The 21277-nt window shown below is 39.6% G+C and overlaps 1 protein-coding gene and 1 long non-coding RNA gene across 3 annotated transcripts; one reads left to right on the plus strand and one right to left on the minus strand.

Annotated features, from left to right (window-relative positions):
- The first annotated feature begins 3308 nt into the window (after window positions 1–3308).
- Window positions 3309–13123, plus strand: LOC309481919. 2 transcript variants are annotated; one of them, XR_014200146.1, is made up of 4 exons: window positions 3309–4748; window positions 4826–4998; window positions 8009–8097; window positions 12852–13123. It is a non-coding gene; the product is annotated as an uncharacterized lncRNA (long non-coding RNA). The 2 variants fall into 2 exon arrangements; XR_014200145.1 differs by having other exon boundaries at window positions 3309–4998.
- A 2812-nt stretch (window positions 13124–15935) lies between these two features.
- On the minus strand, window positions 15936–21053 carry bmp2b (bone morphogenetic protein 2b). The gene is made up of 3 exons (XM_082147025.1): window positions 20670–21053; window positions 19100–19473; window positions 15936–17133 (listed from the first exon to the last, which is right to left on the minus strand). The coding sequence occupies exons 2-3, from the start codon at window positions 19458–19460 to the stop codon at window positions 16259–16261; spliced, it is 1236 nt and encodes a 411-aa protein (XP_082003151.1). The 5' UTR covers window positions 19461–19473; window positions 20670–21053; the 3' UTR covers window positions 15936–16258.
- Between the last annotated feature and the right edge of the window lie 224 nt (window positions 21054–21277).

Here is a 21277-nt window from a genome sequence, read left to right on the forward strand (position 1 = left end):
CCTCACGGAGGACTGCTGCATAAATTAAAACAAAAACACCAACATAAATGTCCCAGGCCTAAACCTCTCCCGTCCTTCACTGTCATCACTCCTCCTCCTTTTATCCAGCCCTGCCCTGCTTGCCACAGTTTGAAAGTAGTTTCTGTGTGAGCTGTGCTTCATACTGTACTTTTTTTGCCAGAGATTTCGCTATTCACACTTTTATTCAGGCAAAAAATTGCTTGAATTATGTTTTAAAACTTGCTTTTGATTAAAGACTGGTATCTATGCAATAGTCTTTTCTTCCCTATAGAGAGCCTAAGTCCCTCCCCTTCCGGTTGACCACCATGGGACCTTATTTCGGACAAATATTGTATGGTAGTCAATGGCGAGAGACAACAAATATTTTGATCTCGTTTGAATTGTGCCCTGAATTACACATATGATGTTTGTCAATTTAAAAGATAAATTTAAAAGTCAAGAAAGTCGCAGTTTGACGTAAAACTGTTGAGGTATAAGACTGTGAAAATTCGTAATTACGTAAATACGTCATACCTTTTCTCTCAATGAATGAAGCTAACTTTACTGAAGCTAACGTCTGTCATTTTCTTCTTTGTCTTACGTTATAATCGTAACGTTACGCCGTCTTGCCTGAGTGTTTTGTACCAGACTGCACACATACGAGACCATGTTGTTGACGTACATAGTGCGAGACGAGAGATGTAGTTCATTGAGCGATTTTCACATAAAACTAGATGTTACTCTTCTGTTTTATGACAAACTGCGACTTTCTTGACTTTCATAATTATCTTTTGAATTGACAAACATCATATGTGTAATTCAGGGCACAGTTCAGACGGAATAAAAAGATAAGTTGTCTCTCGCCATTGACTACCATACATATTTTTTCCGAAATAAGGTCCCATGAGCCGGAAGCGGAGGGGAGGGACTTAGGCTCTCTATTGTGACATATCCGAGTAAAAGCTTCTCAAACAAGACAAAAAAGGGCGGGACTTGATTGGTTGGTTGTGGTTTGCAGTTGGTCAATCTCATGTGAGTGACAGGTTATCCCGCCCACACACCAGTAAACGCATCATCAAGACGTCTAAGAGAAAAGATGTCGCTGCAATAGGGAGGGGAAGTTATTTTGATTAAAGATTACAAGGGCACACCAATTAAAATAAATAAATAATGCCCTGATAAATAATTTAAAATAAATGCTGCAATATTCCATAAAAATAAAAAAATTGACAATTTATTTCATGTTGACTTTAAGAAGTGCAAAAACTTTGTATTCTATTCTTTAACAAGTGCAAAGACTTTCATATATAACTTTTTAGGCATTCCTGTTGCTCAAACAGTAGAGCATGGTGCTAGCAACGCCGATGTAATGTGTTCGATTCAAAATGTATACCTTGAATGCAAAGTCGCTTTTGAGAAAAGCGTCCGCCAATGCATACATGCATAGTGAGAAGATTCACCAATTCAGACTGCCCCCTAATGGGCATTCCATTTAATATGTCACATTGCTGTAATGTTAACGAAATGGATGATGAAAAACTGATTAATGAAATTCCTTGAATTATTTGCCATACACCGCAGATTTATCAAAGACAACTTGTGAAAATCAGCTGCATGGAGGAAGATTGCTGAGGTTATTGACAATTCAGGTTTGCTTCATTCAACACAACTTAATGTCAGTCTGCAAAAATACATTTATTTGTTATTTACTTGAATCTTGTTTTACATTTGCACCATTTCAGTCTCTGATACGTTTTGGAAGTATGATGATGTCATCACTGGCCACCCGTTGCTATAGCTTTTGGAAATGACTGGCAAAAGGAAACTAGCGGACAGGACCAGAGTTCCCCACATCAGTCACTCTCTGCCTCTGATAGGTGGTTTCCAGTTTCATAATGACAGACTGAGAGACTTGTATTAAAAGTCTCCCATGCCATTTCGACTCTTTGACTGACGTCAGACTTAAAAATACAAGCATGACAGCATTTCTATGGGAGACTCTGTCCTCATAATGTACATTTCCAATGAGTGGCTAAACTGAGGAGAAAGAGATTTCCAATGAGATTTTCATTGCTCCAGAAACTTAATGCAGTTCTCAATTATGTCTCATTTAAGTCTCAGAGGTTACTCCTAAAAATAGACATACAAGTATTTGTCAACATACTATGGAAGCCCATTTCCACTATATAAAGGGAAAAAATCATTCTGTGGTAAATCATAATTATGACATTTAAAAAGTAGACATGTTTTGTAATAATTATGATTTATGTCACAGAAAGTATTTTTATTTTATTTTGACTGCATAGTTATGACATCATAATTGTATTTTTTCTCAAAATTATGATTTAGTATATCATAACTTATGTCATCGATATGATTTAGTATGTAATAATTATGATTTTTTATGTCATCATTGACTTTTTCTTCTTTTTATGTCATCATAATGACTTTTTATTTAATAATTTTGTCATTATGATTTTTATCTCATAATTTTTTCATTTTATGCCATAATTATGATTTACCAAAGCATGATTTTCTTTTCATATGTGCTGAAAATCGGCTTCCATAACATAATCTGTAAAATGAATACGGCATTTGGTCTTGGAAATATTTGGTGAGAAATATTTGATTTCATATTAAGATAAATCTGAGCATAGTTTGAGACAAAGTTGAGATCTCTTCTGAAACTCTACAGCATGTGATATAAAAAAAATATTAAAAAAAATGAATCTCCTCTTTTGTTTAAGAAACTTTAAGAAATCTCATTTGTGATTTGTTGCACTACTTTTTGAAATGCTCTGCACTTTTTCATAGTTTATAATTTACCTATTTGCACAAGTTAAGGTACCATGTTTACGAGTAGCAGAACCACCTAACTTTAGATTCCGTGAGATGAGTTTTCAAACAAAAATAAGCCCGGAAAAGATGCTTTTTAAGCTAATGGATCCTGTGTATCCCATACTTTCAGAGCCTCAGGGAACAGAGCTCTACCTCAGTATTTAATTTAGCCCGAGCCGCAAAACAAAACCAACACAGGCGATTATATACACAAGTATATATTTAGCTCTGTTTGAACAGATTTGCTCCATTCCTGCCGGTTTCTCAAGTTGTGTCCTGGAGGAAGGTAACGCGAAATCAATTTGGCTCGACATGCCGTCATAACAAACACAACCTTGTTTCTGTAAGTTTGCAAACGGACTGGGCTGTCGGTTTTCTCCTCACTGGCAGCCCGAGTCGGAATGACCTCATGGCAGCACCTGCTGCCTTAAAGGAAATGCCACGACCTTTAGCGACCCCTGACCTTTTGTAGCTAACGTAAACTCATTACGCACCCCGATCCTGAGGGAGGTCGCTTCGGAGGCTCAGAGAAAGGGAACGCATCGCCTAATCAGCACTCTCCGCCCTTGATTCAGAGAATGTAATTGGGCGCCGTCCTCCAAAAAAAAAACACCCCTCATTATCTCACAGTTTCAAACGGGGCCGCCGCAAGGTGGGCGTGGAGACAGGCTCGACGGGGGTCTCGCATCCCATCCGAAAGGAAATCTCAACCCGCTCAAAAGCCGCCTTTGTCTCCCGTCACTTAGAAGCAATTACAGCCCGTCAAAATAGTTTTTTTCTGGGCCGCAGCGATGTGTTAATGGGCCCAGGGTTGGGTGTGAGGAGCAGCCGGGTCCGTACACACGGAACGGGGGTCAGAGGTTAATAGAGGCCCTATGATGTGGCAGATGAGCTTTCGGCAAGCTTTCCTCGCTGAGAACAATGAGGAGATAATGTGATACAATTAGGCGGACAGCTACTCGCTCCGATTTGATCCCAGATAAAAGGCAGCGAGCCGACACCGAGCCGGGACATGCCTGTCCGATCGGGTGTAGCGAACATCTAACAGCAGGGAGTCATTTGAAGAGACTGTAAGGTTCACGTCAATCGGAGCTCAAGGCAATGCACGCCAGAGCACAACTGTGCGAGTTCACATGTGGAGGAAGCGCATTAGGCCAAAGTGAAATAAAAAACATTCATCGAAAGTCTAGAAAATGCGTTTAAGCTGCCCGACTTAGGATGCACCTGAAACACAGCTCACAACAATGTTCCCTTCATGGTTGTGGCTCGTATTTCAAAGCTGTGAAACTCACAGCGTGAAGATTAATGTGGGACTGTATCCTCTATTGATTTAAGCTCCACCACATTAAGGAAAAACCTGGAACCTCTCAGAGATGAAAAGATTTCTGGCTGATGTTTACAGCCCAACTGGATGCGGTTTTCACATGCAAAATGAACACTTTATCAGATTTTCGAATATCGCGGCCCACTAATCACGCCGAGATTACATCGCTTCTGGTCCGAGTGTGGAGGTAAGTCACGGTTCGTGGGAAACAACTGTTTTGTTGCTGTTGTTTTTGTTGAGGGAGTGTGAGTATTAACCTTTGCGATTCATCTTCGATGCAAGGTATGTCCTCTTTGGGGGGACATGCATCATTCGTCACATAAATATGGTCTTCAAAGCAGCTTAGAAGTTATTACTTTTTCAATGTTTAAACCCTCAGGATGAATCGCTGGAAGGAAGCAGCAAACTCCAACGACCAGATCGGATTTGTTTAATCTGTGGCGACTGTGAGCGGAGATCAAGGGAAGTGACGACGCCCCTTAAAAGCAAACCTTCATTAGGCCGAAAACGGAAGTTACAGACGGGGTCGCCTGAGGTTAATGCCAATCCGAGTGTCCTGACAGCACATCTCCTGTGACGGGACAAGGTCATGCGTTTGCTTTCACTGGACCTAATGAGCTCGAGCAGATTTTGACTTTCTCTTCCCTTCTCTGCCAATCACAGGTCGCCCCTTTTCCCGGGAGATGACATTCCCACTTGTTTTTCGTCAAGGAGGCCTGGCGTATCACAGTGGGTGGGTTCAACTCTCCAGCTCTGAAGTCATGCGAGAAAGAGGTGGAGGAGATGGGCGTAGATGCGACACGGGACGTTTTATGACGTCTTGCATCACGATGCTTGTGTGTTGCCCTATTTAGTTTGATACTAAACAATGTTGTTACAGGATGTTCTGACTTTCAACCAGGCCAGTTCTCAATTATGTTTTATTTAAGTCTCAGATGTTCCTTCTTAGAAACATTAGGAAAACAAAATCATGCTGTGAATGATTTTAATTTAACTAATCATTAATTTAACTAATCATAGTTATGACAAAGTCAAAATTATGACCTAAAAAATTATGATATAAAGTCAAAATAGCTAAAGTCAATTTTATTAAAGTTTATCTCATAATGTCTTGGGATGTTATAATTTTTTCTTTTTATGTCATAATTATGACTTTTAATGTCGTTTTTTTACATTTTATCTCAAAATTATGACTTTAGGATGTTATCATTTTAACTTTGTATGTCTTAATTATATGACTTGTTTGTTATAATTATGACTTAATTTTATCTCATAATTTTGACATTTTATCTCATAATTATTCCTTTTTATGTCATGATTTTGATTTATCTCGTAATTATGACTTACGTTATTAATGTAACTTTTGTCATAATTATGACTGTCACAATTTTGACATTGTATGTCATAATGGACTTTTTATCTAATAATTATGACTTAATATGTAATAATTTTAACTTTTTGTCATAATTATATGACTTAATAATATGAATTATGAATTAATATATGTCATAATTATGTCTTTTAATGTCATATTTTTGGGCATTTTATCTCATAATTATTACTTTTTATGTAACGATTCTCGTAATTATGACTTGTTATTAATTTAACTTCTTATGGCATCATTATATGACTTTTTATGTCATATTAATGATTTACCAAAGCTTGCCAATTTTCGGATGTGGAGGAAAAGGACTTCCATAACATTATCTGTAAAATGAATGCAAATTGCAGGCAGATTATGAGCATTTGGTCTTAGTAATATTAATAGAGAAATATGTGAGTCCATATTTAGATAAATCTGATCATAGTTTAAGACTTTGTTGCGATCTCCTCTGAACCTCTAGAGCATGTGATATTTTTTAAATGATTTAATCTGCGCTTAATGGGTTTAGGAGAGTGGACGTAAACAATGTTGTTACAGGATGTTCTAACTCTGAAAGGAAGACAAATGCAAGGCAGGCGGAGAAAAAGATGGAGTCTGTTCTCCTCAAGCCATGCCAACACACCTGCTACTATTCACTTCAGAGGAAATGGACACTCGGTGGATGAGAGGCTGCTGGCCAGGGGACAAAAACCACCGCAGCTCCAAATTAGAAACAGGAAGAAATGTGGGTAACGCTCCGATTAAAACCGTCTTCCCCACATGGACTCAATATACTCGAGCCCAGCTCCTTCTCTGGAAACCCAAAACCCCACAGCACTATTTTATATCACAGTCAACAAACACACTGTGTTGGAACGCCGATGGCATTGGCTTTCGCTGAGATGGTCGGCGATGTTTACTAACTCTGCAAATACTCTGCACTCTTATAGAGCGCTTCAGTCGAGCTATATGATTAATGCTCTCCTGTGCCATGCGCAGCCTTTTCACTCTCATCTAAATATTTGGGGAAATGTTAGTAAAACTGTCTCGGAGAACGTTGCACAACTATTTTACTGTAAGAGTTATGGGATGTCCTGGTAAGTTCTGTTATGCTCGGCTAGAAAAGGTACTGAAGTGTCCTGCCTAAAAATAATGACCAAAAAGAGGTCAACTCTTTTTGTTTAGTCAATCTTTATCTCGCGCCATCTATGAAGAGGCCCAAAATTGGTAGGTAGGGTAGAGTGAGACATCTAAATCTCATCTCAAAGAATTTATTGAATGATTACGGCGTCATTAATCTTTAATAGTTTTTATTTATTTATCAAACCATCCATCCATTCTCCAAACAGTTTGCTGGGAGCCTATGTTGTGCTAATCATCTCCAAATTACGATTTATCGCATCTTCCCCCATCCTACATGTGGTGCACATTTACAGAATTCATTGTCCCTTTGTCATTTAAAAAAAAAAAACCTGCCTTCGACGAACATGTTGGCTTCATGTATTTCAAATCTGGCATATACAAGATGGCTCAAGAAGAGCTTGAGAATTTGTTTGAGCAAGAGAGGGACATAGAGAAAAAAAGAGAGAGCCAGTGCTTGGCCCTAACCAAACATTCCCTTTCTCTCACACATCTGTACGGATATGCGATCTTTCAACTGTTCTGTCGAATAGATTCTGGTGTTCGGAATGTCCCGCACTAACTTTCCCACAGAAGACTATTAGTGCTGCGCTCGCTGTCAACAGGCGGCCGGCGGGGACAAATGGGGCGGAACCGAATGAAAGAGGAGACACAAAAAAAGCGATGCTCCGAAAGGATGAATTAGGGGGGAAATTAATGTTGAAATATGCCCATTGCCCTTTTGCTTTCACCTTCGACCTTTGACCTGCTGAAACTTTCCTCCTTTTTGCCTGACGACCTCTCTCCGGCATTTCCTGCCTTTCTTGCGAACATAGAGGTGTCGAATTGGAGACGTTGAGCCTGAGCACCATGCGTTGGAATGAATTATGCCGTTTTTATCAGGAAGGTATGCCAAGAAAAGTAATGAAAGAACCAAGTGCCTTTAATTATACTCTCTTAAAAATAAAGGTTCCAAAAGGGGTTTTGGGTTCCCCAAATAACGTTTCAGTGAACAGATCTTAAAATAACCTCTTTTTGTCTTAGTGTAAAGAACGTTTTAATAATCTAAAGAACATGTTTTCACTATAAAGAACCTTTTGTGGAACGGAAAGGTTCCATGGATGCTGAAGGTTCTTTATGGAACCATCGATGTCAATAAAGAACCTTTATTTTTAAGTGTATGTACATGGCTTTTGAAATGTACAAAGCTGTGTTGCACATGCAAAGAGCTGTACTCTTCGTAATAAATCAGTTTTTGACTGTATAATGTGCTAGGATGTAGTCACTGATGGGGTGGGCTGAAGAAAAGCACTGCCACTCGTCTCCGCTTTATGATCTTATGGCCAGATGTTTATGTTCCATAGGCTGGAGTGGAAAGCTGCCATGACATCAGCCAGAGGACAGCGGGATTCTGGGCCTGGGACAGGAAGTGACTCACAGGAAGTGAGCTGAGGTGAGGCAGGCAGAAGGCAATCCATCTCTTCTGCACACACACACACACACACACACACACACACACACACACATATACTGGTTAAGTCTACCTCATCGCAGCCACATGTAATGTAAGAGGCAGTCGCATACAAAAGTTTTAAGAGCTTAAGCCGAGGAAGGAGATGCCATTCATCAAACACTCTTCGCAATCACACTCAAGTCAAGTCACCTTTATTTATGTAGTGCTTTACACAATACAGATTGTTTCAAAGCAGCTTTACAGTGAAAACAGGAAAATTATGCATGTCGGCTGTTGTCAGTTCAGTGTCGATTTAGTTCCGTTGAAAAGATCATCAATTTATTAATAAATTAGTTCAGTTTGTCTATTAATAAGTTCTGCAAAACATTTCATCGTCCAGCCCAGTTCAGTTCTCATACACAACGTTAGTACAGTCAGATCAATAATATTGTTGAATATTAAGTTTCCCCAACTTGGCAAGCCAAAATAGAGGCGACAGTGGCAAGAACCCACTCAAAAGTATTTCGGCCTAAATTTAAGATTTGGTGTTTTGAATTGCATATAATTGCATCTATTTGAATTACACAGTTTTAACGAGAACGAATCAACTTAATGTGATGCATATTTGTCAGTCATACAGAAATGAACAAGATTTCTGTGTAGTTCCAATAAACTTAACATGTTTTAAATGCAAAAGAACCAGGTCTAAATATTTATCATTAAGAAATCCACTCTTATATTTGAACTAAATGAATATTGCTTGGTCGGTATCTTGCCGTATTTCCACCTTGTTAATGCATTTTAACTGAATGAATTGAACTGATTTCACTATGAACAGATTGATGCTCGTTCGAAGCGATTTGAATAAATGCATTTTGAAAATGATTATTTGAAGTAGATGTGAATACTTGATAACAAACTATGTCATGATTTTTTATGTGTGGAAGCCTTGCCAGTTTCTTCCCTGTGCTGTGACAAATATGCATCACATTTACCCTTACGAAAAATAAGTATACTTCAAGTATACTTCTGTGTAGTCCAAACAATTCAAATATACAAATCGTACGTTTATAGGCCTAGATATTTTTTGAGTGCAGAATTGAATCGCGAACGAAAATGCAAGTTCGTATCGATGCAATTAAAATTTACAGTCACCCATTTCTCGCACACTGGCAGTAAATATAGTATTTACCGCTCTAGTTACTCATTTCCATCCAGTCAACTTCCAGATGACGTTCGAACAAGAAGCGTCATGCTGTTTGGTTGGTATGGCATGACATTACTCATTCTCTGAAGTGCATGGTACACTTCGGCTCAAACTGATCAACACTGACTGGTGCCATGAATCAGGCTGGGCTGGGATGCCTTGTGTCCCTGACCAGCGCTGCCTGGTACTTCATATGTAGCCTGTTACACTAATGGGAAACGTGTGAGGAGGGAATTAACGCCATACCACCCAGGGAAGCGAACCTTACCCGCCCTCGACCAGCTCCAAGGCCCCGCAGCTGGCTGCAACCCCATGTTAATCCATTCTAAGCAGCAGGTTCAAGACTAGGCTTTTGCCGTTAGGCCACCAACGGCGAGGTGTGTGTGTGTCCTTAGCCGGACTTTTTTAACACAAACTAGCCTGATTAGCCCGAGTATACACTGAACGCATTTACTTTTGAGAGAGACTCAACATGACATTGATACAGTCCTTGAACGTAACTCATTTGCAGCGAAAAACCGGAGCAGATGTATTCAAAAAAGTCTTCAAAAACATTTTTTTTTTTTTTTTTTTAACAATATAGCGTATTGTATATCAGCTTCTCAGAGCATTCCATATGTACGGTGAATCAGCTGGGTTTGGAGTCGGAGGAGAAGTTAATGTGAAAGATCAATGCCATCTGCTGCTGGGATCCTTCAGGATACTGACATCTGGGATGGAATGGCGATTGCAAGTGTACAGTGAACTATAGGGTTGCTTTGGTAATCTTGTTATCCGTCAAGCTTTAGCATTTGCAGGTGAACTATTAATGTGTTTCTGATTTGTAAGCACATCAAATGTTTTCAATCTTTCGCTGGTTTTTCTCTGGGTCACGTCCTTACATTCCATTTAAGATACAAGGTGCCTGTTGTTTCACGCGGTGTGCAATTTTTCTTTCCATGGTGCCTCAGAAGAATTAAGAATTGTAAGAAAAAGAGAGTCCCAGGTCACATTTCACCCTAAAATCAGAGGGAAAACTGTGTAATTTGTTTATTTTAATAATAGTAAACATTATTTTGTCCAGACAGTTTGTGCCTTCTTCAGTATTGATTTTCCCCTTAATTAGAGAGAAATAGTTATTTTTGCTTTATATTTGCTTTATATTGCTTTAATCATTTTGCACATACATAAGTGCTCAAAAGTTTTTTAAAGCAGTATCTACTCACCAAAGTTGCATTTATTTGATCAAAAATGCTGCGCTAATTTGGTGTTCGAGAAAGATTTATTATTATTATCAATGTTAAAACAAACAATGAATTTATTTGAAACAGAATTATTTTTGTAACAATGTCAAAATCTTTACTGTCACTTTTGATCAATTTAATACATCCTTTCTGAGTAAAAGTATTCATTTCTTTAAAAACAAAAAATCTCACTGAACCCAATTTTTGAATGTCAGTATGTATATATAAAATACAAATAAATATTTTTAGAAATATAGAAAATATTGCCTTTTTCTTATAAGAAAATACTTTTTATATTTTTATTTATTATATATACAATGTATGTGTATTAAAAAAAAACTTTTTTTCAGAACACTGACAATGTTTTATATATAACATTCTCATTATAAATATTTGCCTTCCCAAAAATAAATTTGTTATATCTTAATTTTTTTCCTCTTGATTTTGGGATGAAATGACCTGGAAGTATCTTCGTGAGATTCACTTGAACATGTCCATTAGTTGAGCCATCCAAACAGGACCTTACCTAAGTGCATGCATCACCAAAATTCTTGTAAAGATAGAGAACAGATAGACCACCAACTGCGTTTAGCACTGCGCTGCAGCTGCCCTTCAGAAACAAACACCCCAAATATCTCCTTTGACCATCTGTTTACATGCTTGCTCACTAGAGTGTTCCAAACTGAAACATCCTCCACGCAAAGCTTTTATGAGAAACATCAAAATGCTTTCATACACCAAGTCACTGTACTGCCATGGTTACCATCAGCCAATAAATGTCAAGAAAAATGACCAAAGTTTACTACACAGAGTCTCTGGGGAACATGAGCGATGTGGTTTACTGTGAGGGGAAAGAGGCCTGCGTCCCAACAACAAATAGTTGAAGGTATGAGTCGTAGTGTGCTGGCACTGAATCAGAGCAAACAGTGGATCTGACATGAGGCCACGAGAGGGTTCTGACTCACTCGGTCTGAGGCACCTGCTCTGTGGGTGTGTTTGTGTGTGTTCATGTGTTTGCTTGTGGGTTTGTGTGTTGGTGCAAAGAAAATGGCTGGACTCTATTCTGAGTGGATGCCTTGGTGATTAGTGTGCACAACAAATGGTGCATGGGTTCGGGGATGTACAAAAACAATTTTTAGAAACAATTTAAGTACATTCTACGACAAACACATATTTGTGCATTTGATTGTCCTGCCACACTGTAAAAACAGTTTTCTGTCCCGAAGTTGTAAATAAAACAAAGGTTATTTGAGTATATTTTACATGAAAGTACACTTTTAGTCTTTCTACTTAAAAATGTCTAAATTCAGTGTGTTACTTGCCGTTTCTTTGTTATTATGTGTGACATTTGCTAACAATTTCTGAGTGCAAAATCTACACCATTTTATTTATTTTTTTCAGTGCAGGCAAAAAATACTTCTTGTTTAATTGACCTAATTCAAATTAGTTAATGCAACACAAATCTTGAACAATTACTCATTTATTATATCTTTTATTTCATTTGAGTCTAATTGTTTGGGGACTTCATGGTAGAGCTGCATGATTAATCGTTAAAAGATCGCAATCTCGATTCAAACTCGATTCAGAGTATCATTATTGTTCTTACAAATTTTCAAATAATCACAGAAATACTGAGATAAAATTTTGTATTTTGTATTAACAACTGTTGGTTTACATTTTTTAATTACATTTTTTAACCCAATAGTTGGGTGTCCATATTTGACCCAAACATGTATTGAAACAACCCAGAATATTTTAGTGAAGGCTAATGGGTTTGTTCAATTCCCTAACCCTAAGTATGAGCAATAGAAATGATGCTTGCCTTAGCAAACACCACTGACTATAAAAAATGTTTCAAGGGTTTCTGAGGGAAAATGCAGGTGGCAACAAGATTTTCCAGTGACATTTCTGGTCAGCTTAACCAAAGCAAGAAAAGCCTTGGCTCTTTGCACCCACGGCCTGTAGCAATGAATCCATCTCAAAGATTTTGTGCCGGGTTAACCGGTTGATGTGCAAATAATCTGCTTTTCCAGGAGCCGAAGTGGAAAAAGCACAAACAAACAGAAGACTTCATAAATACAACTGAGTCATTTCCTAACATTTAGCTGGCCTGGCCTTCATATACAGACATAGGGCCTCTATTCTGTCTCGTTTTCCAAAAGAACTGACCCTCTCCCACACGTACACACATACACGCACAATAAAATCTAATAATGTAATAGAATAATGTGTTCTTTACAGGGACGCAAGAATTAGACCCATCATTTCTGGGTTTGTCGGTCACTCTGGAAAAGTCATTTCTGTGTGTTTCTTTCCTCTTTCAGCAACATATGGATGCGTGGCTTTTTGATGTGTTTTGAGCTACTCCACAGACGCTCCGTTTCCAAGTGTGCTGGACGTCATCATATGGACGCTTCACAGAAAGGCGTAGTGAACCTTCTCTCAAATTAGCGTGCCGCTGTGGGATAACAAAGGCCTTCCGATCCGCCACAGACCCTGTCCGAACTTCAGCGTCCCTCTGGCACGGGGCCAGCAGTCATATTCCAGCTCGGTTGGGTTCCCCTCATCAAAGGTACACGCTGCATAGTTTCCAAACGCCGACCGCCAGAAATCTGGAAATCGGATTCTGATGTTGCATGAATCTGGTCAGAGGAACTACAGATACTTTCGGTGTGGTTTGCACTAAGTGAGACGAATCAAATTACTGTTCCTTGCCAAACTGAATCCCTCCCAACCAGTGCCCAGACTGATGCTCGCAAAGCCATATGGTTGTATTTCCCAACCTTTTTTGATGCTTTAAAAAGAAAATTGGCCGAACGAACTGTTCTATTCACTAAGGTGCATCTTCAGTCAATATATCATTGTAAAGTTTCATTGAAGAGTTCATACTGCAATTTTTAAGGCAGATTGTTATTTTTAGACATGAATGAGTTATGGCCCTGTTTACACCTGGTATTAAGATCGGAGACACATACCTGTTTACGCCTGGTGTTTTAATCTGTCTCTTTTGTCCACTTTCAACCACTTCTGTCCTGATTTCTTCGAGGGGAGGGTTTATGGGCGGGTAAATGTATGGGCTTTTTCAGATCTTTCAATCTAATGGACGAAATAAGCTCACGCAATTTACATATGAACACAAAAGGAGACGACGGAGAGCAGTAGCTTTTGTTTCTGCTCTGACAGACACTACTAGACCACGCTGAACGCTGTGAGTGTGTGTTATAAATCAGGAGTGGTGAGAGAACATTGTGCTTAGTACGTTTTTTGGTCTTCAAACCAGCCTTGGGTCTTCAGCCGACAAAGTTTAAATCCCGTCTGGCTAGCGTGCTTCTCATAATGTTTACTCATTAAGTCAGTAGGCGTCTTCTGTGGCTGTTGAAACGCATTCGACCACATGAGCTACGAAAGCAATCCAGTCAAAAGCATTTTCAAATACCTCTGGAAGTGGATGAAAGTGGATAAGCTCAATCTATTTTAGACCCCGTTTACAGCTGTATTTAGCGTCGTCCACTTGCCATCCGATCGACCAAAACACATCTTAATATCAGGTGTAAACAAGGCCTGAAAACAATGGAGTATAACATCAGTAATAAACTAGTAGTTTCAGTGTGTTCTGTAAAACAACTTCAATGCAAACGGTGACCATCCAGTGACCAGGGTCAGTCCTGCAGTGACTTTGAAACTTAATGCATGCAATGGTTCATAAATATATACAATTGTTTAATTTATAGTTAGTTTCTATTTTGATTTTATATTTTATCTAATCTATTAGGACAATTAATGGAGACAAATTACTGAATAGTAGGAATGACCCAGCTGAGGCACGTCTATGTGAAACCAAAGCATAGTATTCCACTGATATAGTTGTTTGGCCAATCCAACGACTGAAATGTTTTATGGCTCTCTGCAATGACCCTGACCCTGCTTTAGTTTTCCCCTGATCTCTTGGGTAGTAAGAAGTCAAAGGGTCGGAGCTTGTAGGCTGACAGAAGAGGAGGGACGTTGGGAAATGCACGTTAAATGTGAAACATGGCAGGGAAGTTGTATTGCCATACAACTCAATTAAAGCTTTATGGACTCTTTAAAGACAAACCATTAAATCTAACACTCCCTGAGAATGTTTCCCCACTCTAAGAGTGCTCTGGATGGAGGAAGTCAGCTTTTACCGTTGCATGAAATGTAATTTTCATTAAAAGCATTCATTCTGGGTAAAAAAAAAAAAAAAAAAAGGAAAACAGTTCCTTCTGGGGCTGAATGAATATCTGGTGAATAGAAACCACAAAGGCTGTTGAGTTTTTCCATACCAGACCTGCGGTTTGGTCTATACAATGACAAACTAACGTAGCAAGAAATAGAACACTTTTGGATAAACTTCAGATTGGAAAAAAAAGTAGCCAAACACACATAATTATGCTAAAATCAAAGCTGCTCAACCCTCAGAGGGCTTTAGGGTCATTGTGATTTATTATTCCAATGTTTGCAATGTTTCTGCATGAATATTTGAGTTTAGATGAGATGTGAATCATGCCTAGAGTACCAGTGCAGTAGTTTCCAAGAAACTTGACACACATCTTATCTTCTGATGTGTTCCAGATTGATCCATCGTTGGACAAATCCAATGGATGTGATTGGCAGATCTATTTAAAACTAAGATGTTTCCTTTGTTGACGAGTTTCACTACTTGACAGAAAAAAAAAAGAAAAAAAAATCCTACTAATACGACCATGTATGCTTGAAAAACATGCATTTCCTTTGTTTCTTTTGAGATTATGCAGTGCCTTCCCATAGTTTAGAAACACAGTTTTGGACAATACGCTTCTTTTGGCATAAATGCATTAGAGTAACTTGTAATTATAATTAAAAACCAGCAATAAGGATTTTTTTCGATGACATCATAATGGTGAATTATACACATCACAGCAGCAGTGATGTCTGATTGCTGGAATAAAACTCGGCTTGGGTTTCTTTTTGAAGATTACACACCATTAGAGCTAGCTGATTGATAGCTATTATAAATTTAGTACACAACAAACCAATTGAAACACAATTTAGATATGCTTTTTCTGTGTTTTGAATTCATTATTTTTTCATAGTTTGCGTTGTCCCTTATCAATGGAGTATTTATGCTGATATTGTCCAAAACCCAACTTTTCCTATGGTATTTTCAAGCTTTTGGAGGGCTCTTTATATAACATGCTGGTTTCTGGCTTGTATCTGATTCTTACTCAAATCAGATTATCATCTTTTGAATTGTTTGCATAAAGAAAATGTCAGATTTCCAGTATTGCATAAAGTAACCACATGCCATGTTGGTCTATGCAACAGCATATTTGTTATATCATGACTTTTAAAGAGAACTTCATCATCCATGGTTTATTTTTTGGTTTCAAATAATGTATTCCCAGATGCACACTGAATGAAGATCATATATTTTTTTCATGATAAATACACATCATTTACAAATAAAGTGGTTATGCAATAAATACATCATAAAAATCTGAGCATTATACTTCATGTGCAATTGCACTCATTTTGAAATGTACATGGGACAGAAAAAAAAAACACATCTTCAAAGCCACTGGAAAAAGCAAGCACTCTCATTAAAATATTTATTTTCACTTTTTTTTCAGTCAACATAAATATATTCATATATATTTCTTTTCTTCCTCCAAAATAGCTCTTTGAATGTTCTTTAGTATAAATAAAAGTCTTCATTGGGGAGATGTAGTTCTCACCGGCACCCACAGCCCTCCACCACCATGTCCTGATAGTTTTTAAGAATGACTTTCTCGTACTCGTCCAGGTACAGCAGCGATATGGGGCTGAGCTCTGTCGGGACGCAGCAGGCTCTGGGAATGTTGGAATTGACCGAGTTCACCAGCGTCTGGACGATGGCGTGATTGGTGGAGTTCAGGTGGTCCGAGAGTGGGAAGGGACACTCGCCGTGGCAGTAGAAAGCGTGGTACCCCGGCGGCGCCACGATCCACTCATTCCAGCCCACATCGCTGAAGTCCACGTAAAGAGCGTGTCTCCTGCAGTTTGTGCGCTGGTGCTGCTTCCTGCGCTGCTTCGGCCCTCGCCGCGTCTGCCGCTTCTCTCGGTTCGAATGCAGGACAGCCGAGCCTTGCCCGTCGTGGCTGTAGGTCACCAGAAGTGGTCGGGCCTGCGCCCACGAGTCCTCGTCCGTGTGAAGGGATCGGCTGACCCTCACGTGCCTCCTCCGGTTCCTCTCGGCCTCCTCAGATCCTTCCGGCTTCTCAGGATGGAGCACTTCCACCAGGAGCCCGTGGTTGTGCTGGGATTCACGGGCCCAGCGAGCCACGGCCGAGCCCACGTCGAAGCTCTCCCAGCGCGTGTGAGAGTCCTGCACCAAACGGGTGTCAAGAAGTCTGGTAAGAGGCTCTTTGGAGGGGGCCAGCGCTGGCCTGAACACCTCGTAAATGTTAATTCGGTGGAAGCCACTTGCGCCGGCGTCACTGAGAACCTGGTCCCTGAAAACACGCAGCTCAGCGGCCGTGATGAGCTCCTCGACGGGAACGGAGGTAAGGTTGAAGAAAAACTGCTGTGTTGTTTTTCCTCTCAGGCTGGACAGTGCCTCAAAAGCCTCTGGAACGACAGAAGAAAGAGTCTGTTAGAATTGTGTCAACAAATGAAGAACACTGTTCGATGTGAACTATACACTTCTTCAGGCTGAAACCTGACATTTTCACTTTGACTATGGATTTTCCACTCAGCATTTTCTTGTCTGGCCTGAGTGAGAGATTATACAGTAGAACCAGGTGTTAAAATGAAAGGCTAGCTGCGAGCACGAGGCTGTTTGTGTGGCTGTAGAGTGACAACATTCTCTTGTTTCCAGGTCTTTATCGAATAAAGGTTGCAATCAGCAAAGGAACAGCTACTCCTACGACTCAATGCCCTAAAATAAAACACTCTTAGACCAAAGAGCTCACTTAATCTCTTTTGAAAAGAGACGTTTTGGAAATTCCATTCCCAATAATCCAACCTATCTGCTTCATAATCACAAAGAGCCTACAGAAGATAAGCACACTTTATTTGATGTGGGAAAGCCCAGCTCTTTCTTTCCCTCGTTCTGTCTGTCTTTCCTCACCTTTTCCTTTTTCTCCCAGTCAATCCGTCTTGAGGGGGAGTGACTGTGAACATGTCGGGGCTTGTCGAAAGCAGTTAGCCACAGTTATGAATGTATTGACATTCCTAATTTCTGTTTGTATGTTATGCCAAAACAGCAAATCGTACAAGTCGTACATTTAAGACGGCTACCTTCAAAACTGACTAAGAATCTCTCAAAAGGACTGACGTCAAATAAAAGCTGCTGAAAAGCTCCGTATTGGATGAAATTTTAAAACAATGACATAATATTGTGTCGGAAACTTTTTGAGGGATTTAATAAAATTCCTGTTAGGTCCTCAACCACCGAGTTTACCATATTAAGACAATGACAAAAGCCTGAGGCAAAGGAGGTGCCCAATTACTACTGAGTGCACGAGAAAAAGTCTCATTTGGAGTAAACAGGGAAGAAACTTAATGCAAGTGCTTAAATAGTTTGTTTCAATGTGAGCACACAATAAGCATCCTTGTTTGCAGTGTGTCAGCTCAACCACTGGATGTCATCCATCCGAATCTGTGCCATTTTACAGCCTGTAATGACTCTCGTATGGATCCCTCCCCCTCTCTTTACCACAGTACAGCAAGTTAGCGTGATTTTTCCTGTGTTGCCATGAAATTAAAGTGAAATGTTTCTAAACTGTGTGCTATAGTTTATGTTGACCTCTAAACAGACTCCAGAAAGAAGCCTTCCATGAACAAGGCTCAAATCTTCCAGAGCAAGAGAGGGCATGTTTCTCGAGTGTTTAAATCAGATAACACACCTAAAAGAGACTTAATTGACATGCCACCTGATCATACTCGGGTTGATTTCATTATAAAAAAAAAAAACAGATTCTGTTACTAGTGAATTTAAATCTGACCATTCAACAAGGCCACCCACAATCTCCCTACTGGCTCAAGCAGTTAGGCTAGAATTACTCGGGCATGTGATAAAGAGTTGAGCAAAGCTAAAAACACACGCACACAATATCTGTATGAAAGGTAGTGCAAAAACAACCCCCCCACCCAGCCACTCCATTGATGGCTCAAAAACATCAATGTCAGAACTTGATGGAGAACAGCAAAACTAACAGCCTATGTGCAAATACCATCCTGGATTTCCTCATAAGGCTTGTTACTGTAATCTGTGGATTCTTGGAAAATAACTAGTGCATGAACTCCACACCTTGTCTGGAAAACTACTCTAAGTGCACTCAAACACTATCAATTATTTGCAGTAAAGTCACCATTAGGATGCAATTTTTTGCTTCTTTAATAATAGTGAGAGCTGTTTATGGAATGTCAATAGTTTCCAAATGGTTGCATCACATCATTCCTTAGAATTGTAGAATGTTCTGGGAATAAACAAATGCTCTTTTGAGCCTCAAACTTAAAAATTGTAATTTAAAATAACCTTGAAACCTGAATTAGACTGCACAAAAATTCCCAATCAAAAATTAGGCCTCACCTTCGTGATGAAAACTTCGTATTGTGTTTGCTCTGCTGGCTGCCCGTTCCACATGCTTTCCCATAGTGCTCCTGGGGCGCCGGATGTTCGGGTCATCGTTTTCAGAGTGCATATTATACAAGTCCAGCATATACTGAGGGACCACCGCTGATTTGCTCGGCGTGGGTCTTCGCTTCAGTCCGAACATATTGAGCAGCCGTAGCTCGAACTCGTTCAGGAAGTTTATATCTGATCGCTCCGGTGTGTGTCTCCCAGAATCACTGTATTTCCGTCGGTCAATCTCGGGAATGAGTCCAGCGGCACCTCCCAGCAACACCTGACCGAGCAACAGCACCGTGAGAGCGCGGACCACAGCGACCATGATCAGTCAGTTCCTGTGAAGAGAGAATACAGATTAGTCCTTCTATCAAACTGACAAATGGGCTTATTTGAAATAAGTGTTTTTTTTTTATTGTTTTTTTGCATCTTAGGTTCAGCAAAGAACATTCTTCTTACCATCAATCAACCAAGTTCATGATAAAAATAAAAATAAAGTTTTACCGCACTGTTATAGGATAACCTTTTTTAGTTCCACAAATAACTTTTAGAAAGTCGTCATGCACTGCTGCTTTAAATAAACAAAAAACCAACACACTGATCTCATGAAACCGGTAAGGTAAAAAACTGTCCTCAAGTCCTTCAAAGAACCATTAAATAACTTTGTTTTAAAAAGTATACAGTATGTTTCTGATAACTATACAGCCCCCCTGGAGCAATCTGGTGTTAAGTGCCTTGCTCAATGGCACAATGGTTCATAGATCACCCATAGATAGGTTTAAACCTTCAATCACTCATAGAAGTCTAAAGTTTGTTTGGTTATTATGGAATACCTGTTCCTTTAAGTCCTAAAACACTTTTGACTACCAGCCCAGAGCTTCAACCACTTTTATTGCATGGAAAAGATCCCAAGCCACATTCAACCTGTGGCTGACTCAAACCACAGACATATCTAGATCTTTTGGAGATGTATGTGAGGCGATGTACACGCACACGCACACAAGATTAAGAATAATATCTCTGCCGCAGGCTATAATAAGAGATTGATCTACAGTGAAAGCAGGAGACTCCAAAGAGGATGTCAGAGAAATGGGATGAAACAGGAAAGAGTGAATCAAAAGGAATCGAAAGAAGGGAGACATGAAGACAGCAGACATGGAGTCTGCAATTAAAGGGAGATAAGAGAGCAGTGTCTAGGTGGGGGTCTGCCTTTAGATCATGAAAGGAAAGTCTTCAAAAGGACTGAATGTCTAGCAAAAGACCAGGCAAAAGAGAGGCAGAGTTGTGAGGCTACAGGTGGTAGATCTTACGCAAAAACAACTCAAGCAACAAAGACGACAAAGAGATCTGATGATAAGGAACCAGAGAAGTGTTTTCTTTTCATTTGTGCATAACTCCTGACCTTGCACACTACATGTATGCACTTATATAAAGTGATATACGATGCATTATGTTATATAAATGTCAGCATTGGTTTAAATACACTCGCGCTGTTTGCAAAACCTAATATCAAACAAATAATTAGTAGCGTTACCGAAGGAGGAAGCGCTGTGGCCGGTCTGCGTTCCCGTCGTCTTTTAAGTTCCTCATGAATTTCGTGTTTTAATCCACAAGCAATCTTTTTTTTTATCCCACGACAGAGAGTCGCCGCAACTCAGGTCGCCTCTTCTTGTCCATACTTGTGCAGCACTTTAAACTAGACTGTGTTAAACTCTAACGAAGAGCACGAGCGCTTAGGTCAAAGAAAGCAGCAATCCCAAAAGTGACAGCGCGAGATCGCAGAATCCTGGATTTGTCATTTTTTTGTTTTGAAGGGAAAAAAAACTGATCAGCAGAAGTTTTTGGAGACTGCTTGGAGATCCATCTCTGCGTGCACCACGCGCCGCGTCTGTGCCATTGATTGGAGCGCTTCGCTCCGCGAGCGCGAGGCTTTTTGTTGTCTGGTGATGTCACAATGACTGTCATCATTAAAGTCCATTGAAATGCGTCGCGTTCTCTCCATTCAAACGTTTGAACATGCCCACAGTGTGCGTGATGATGGATAGAATTTGTCATTGCACATATTCTATGTGTTCTACACTGTAATCTAATGTTAGTAATTTTACAAGGAAAAGAATGTTAGAAGACTAAATACGGTTAAAA

Source organism: Leuciscus leuciscus (genome assembly GCF_965113295.1).
Source record: "Leuciscus leuciscus genome assembly, chromosome: 19".
In the NCBI taxonomy this organism is placed as follows: domain Eukaryota; kingdom Metazoa; phylum Chordata; class Actinopteri; order Cypriniformes; family Leuciscidae; genus Leuciscus; species Leuciscus leuciscus.

Coding starts and splice junctions, on each gene's coding strand:
- bmp2b (XM_082147025.1), bottom strand. CDS start 19,460: ATGGTCGCTGTGGTCCGCGCTCTCACGGTGCTGTTGCTCGGTCAGGTG. Junction 17,134..19,099: donor ACGAAGTTTTCATCACGAAG/GTGAGGCCTAAT, acceptor CTGTCGTTCCAG/AGGCTTTTGAGGCACTGTCC.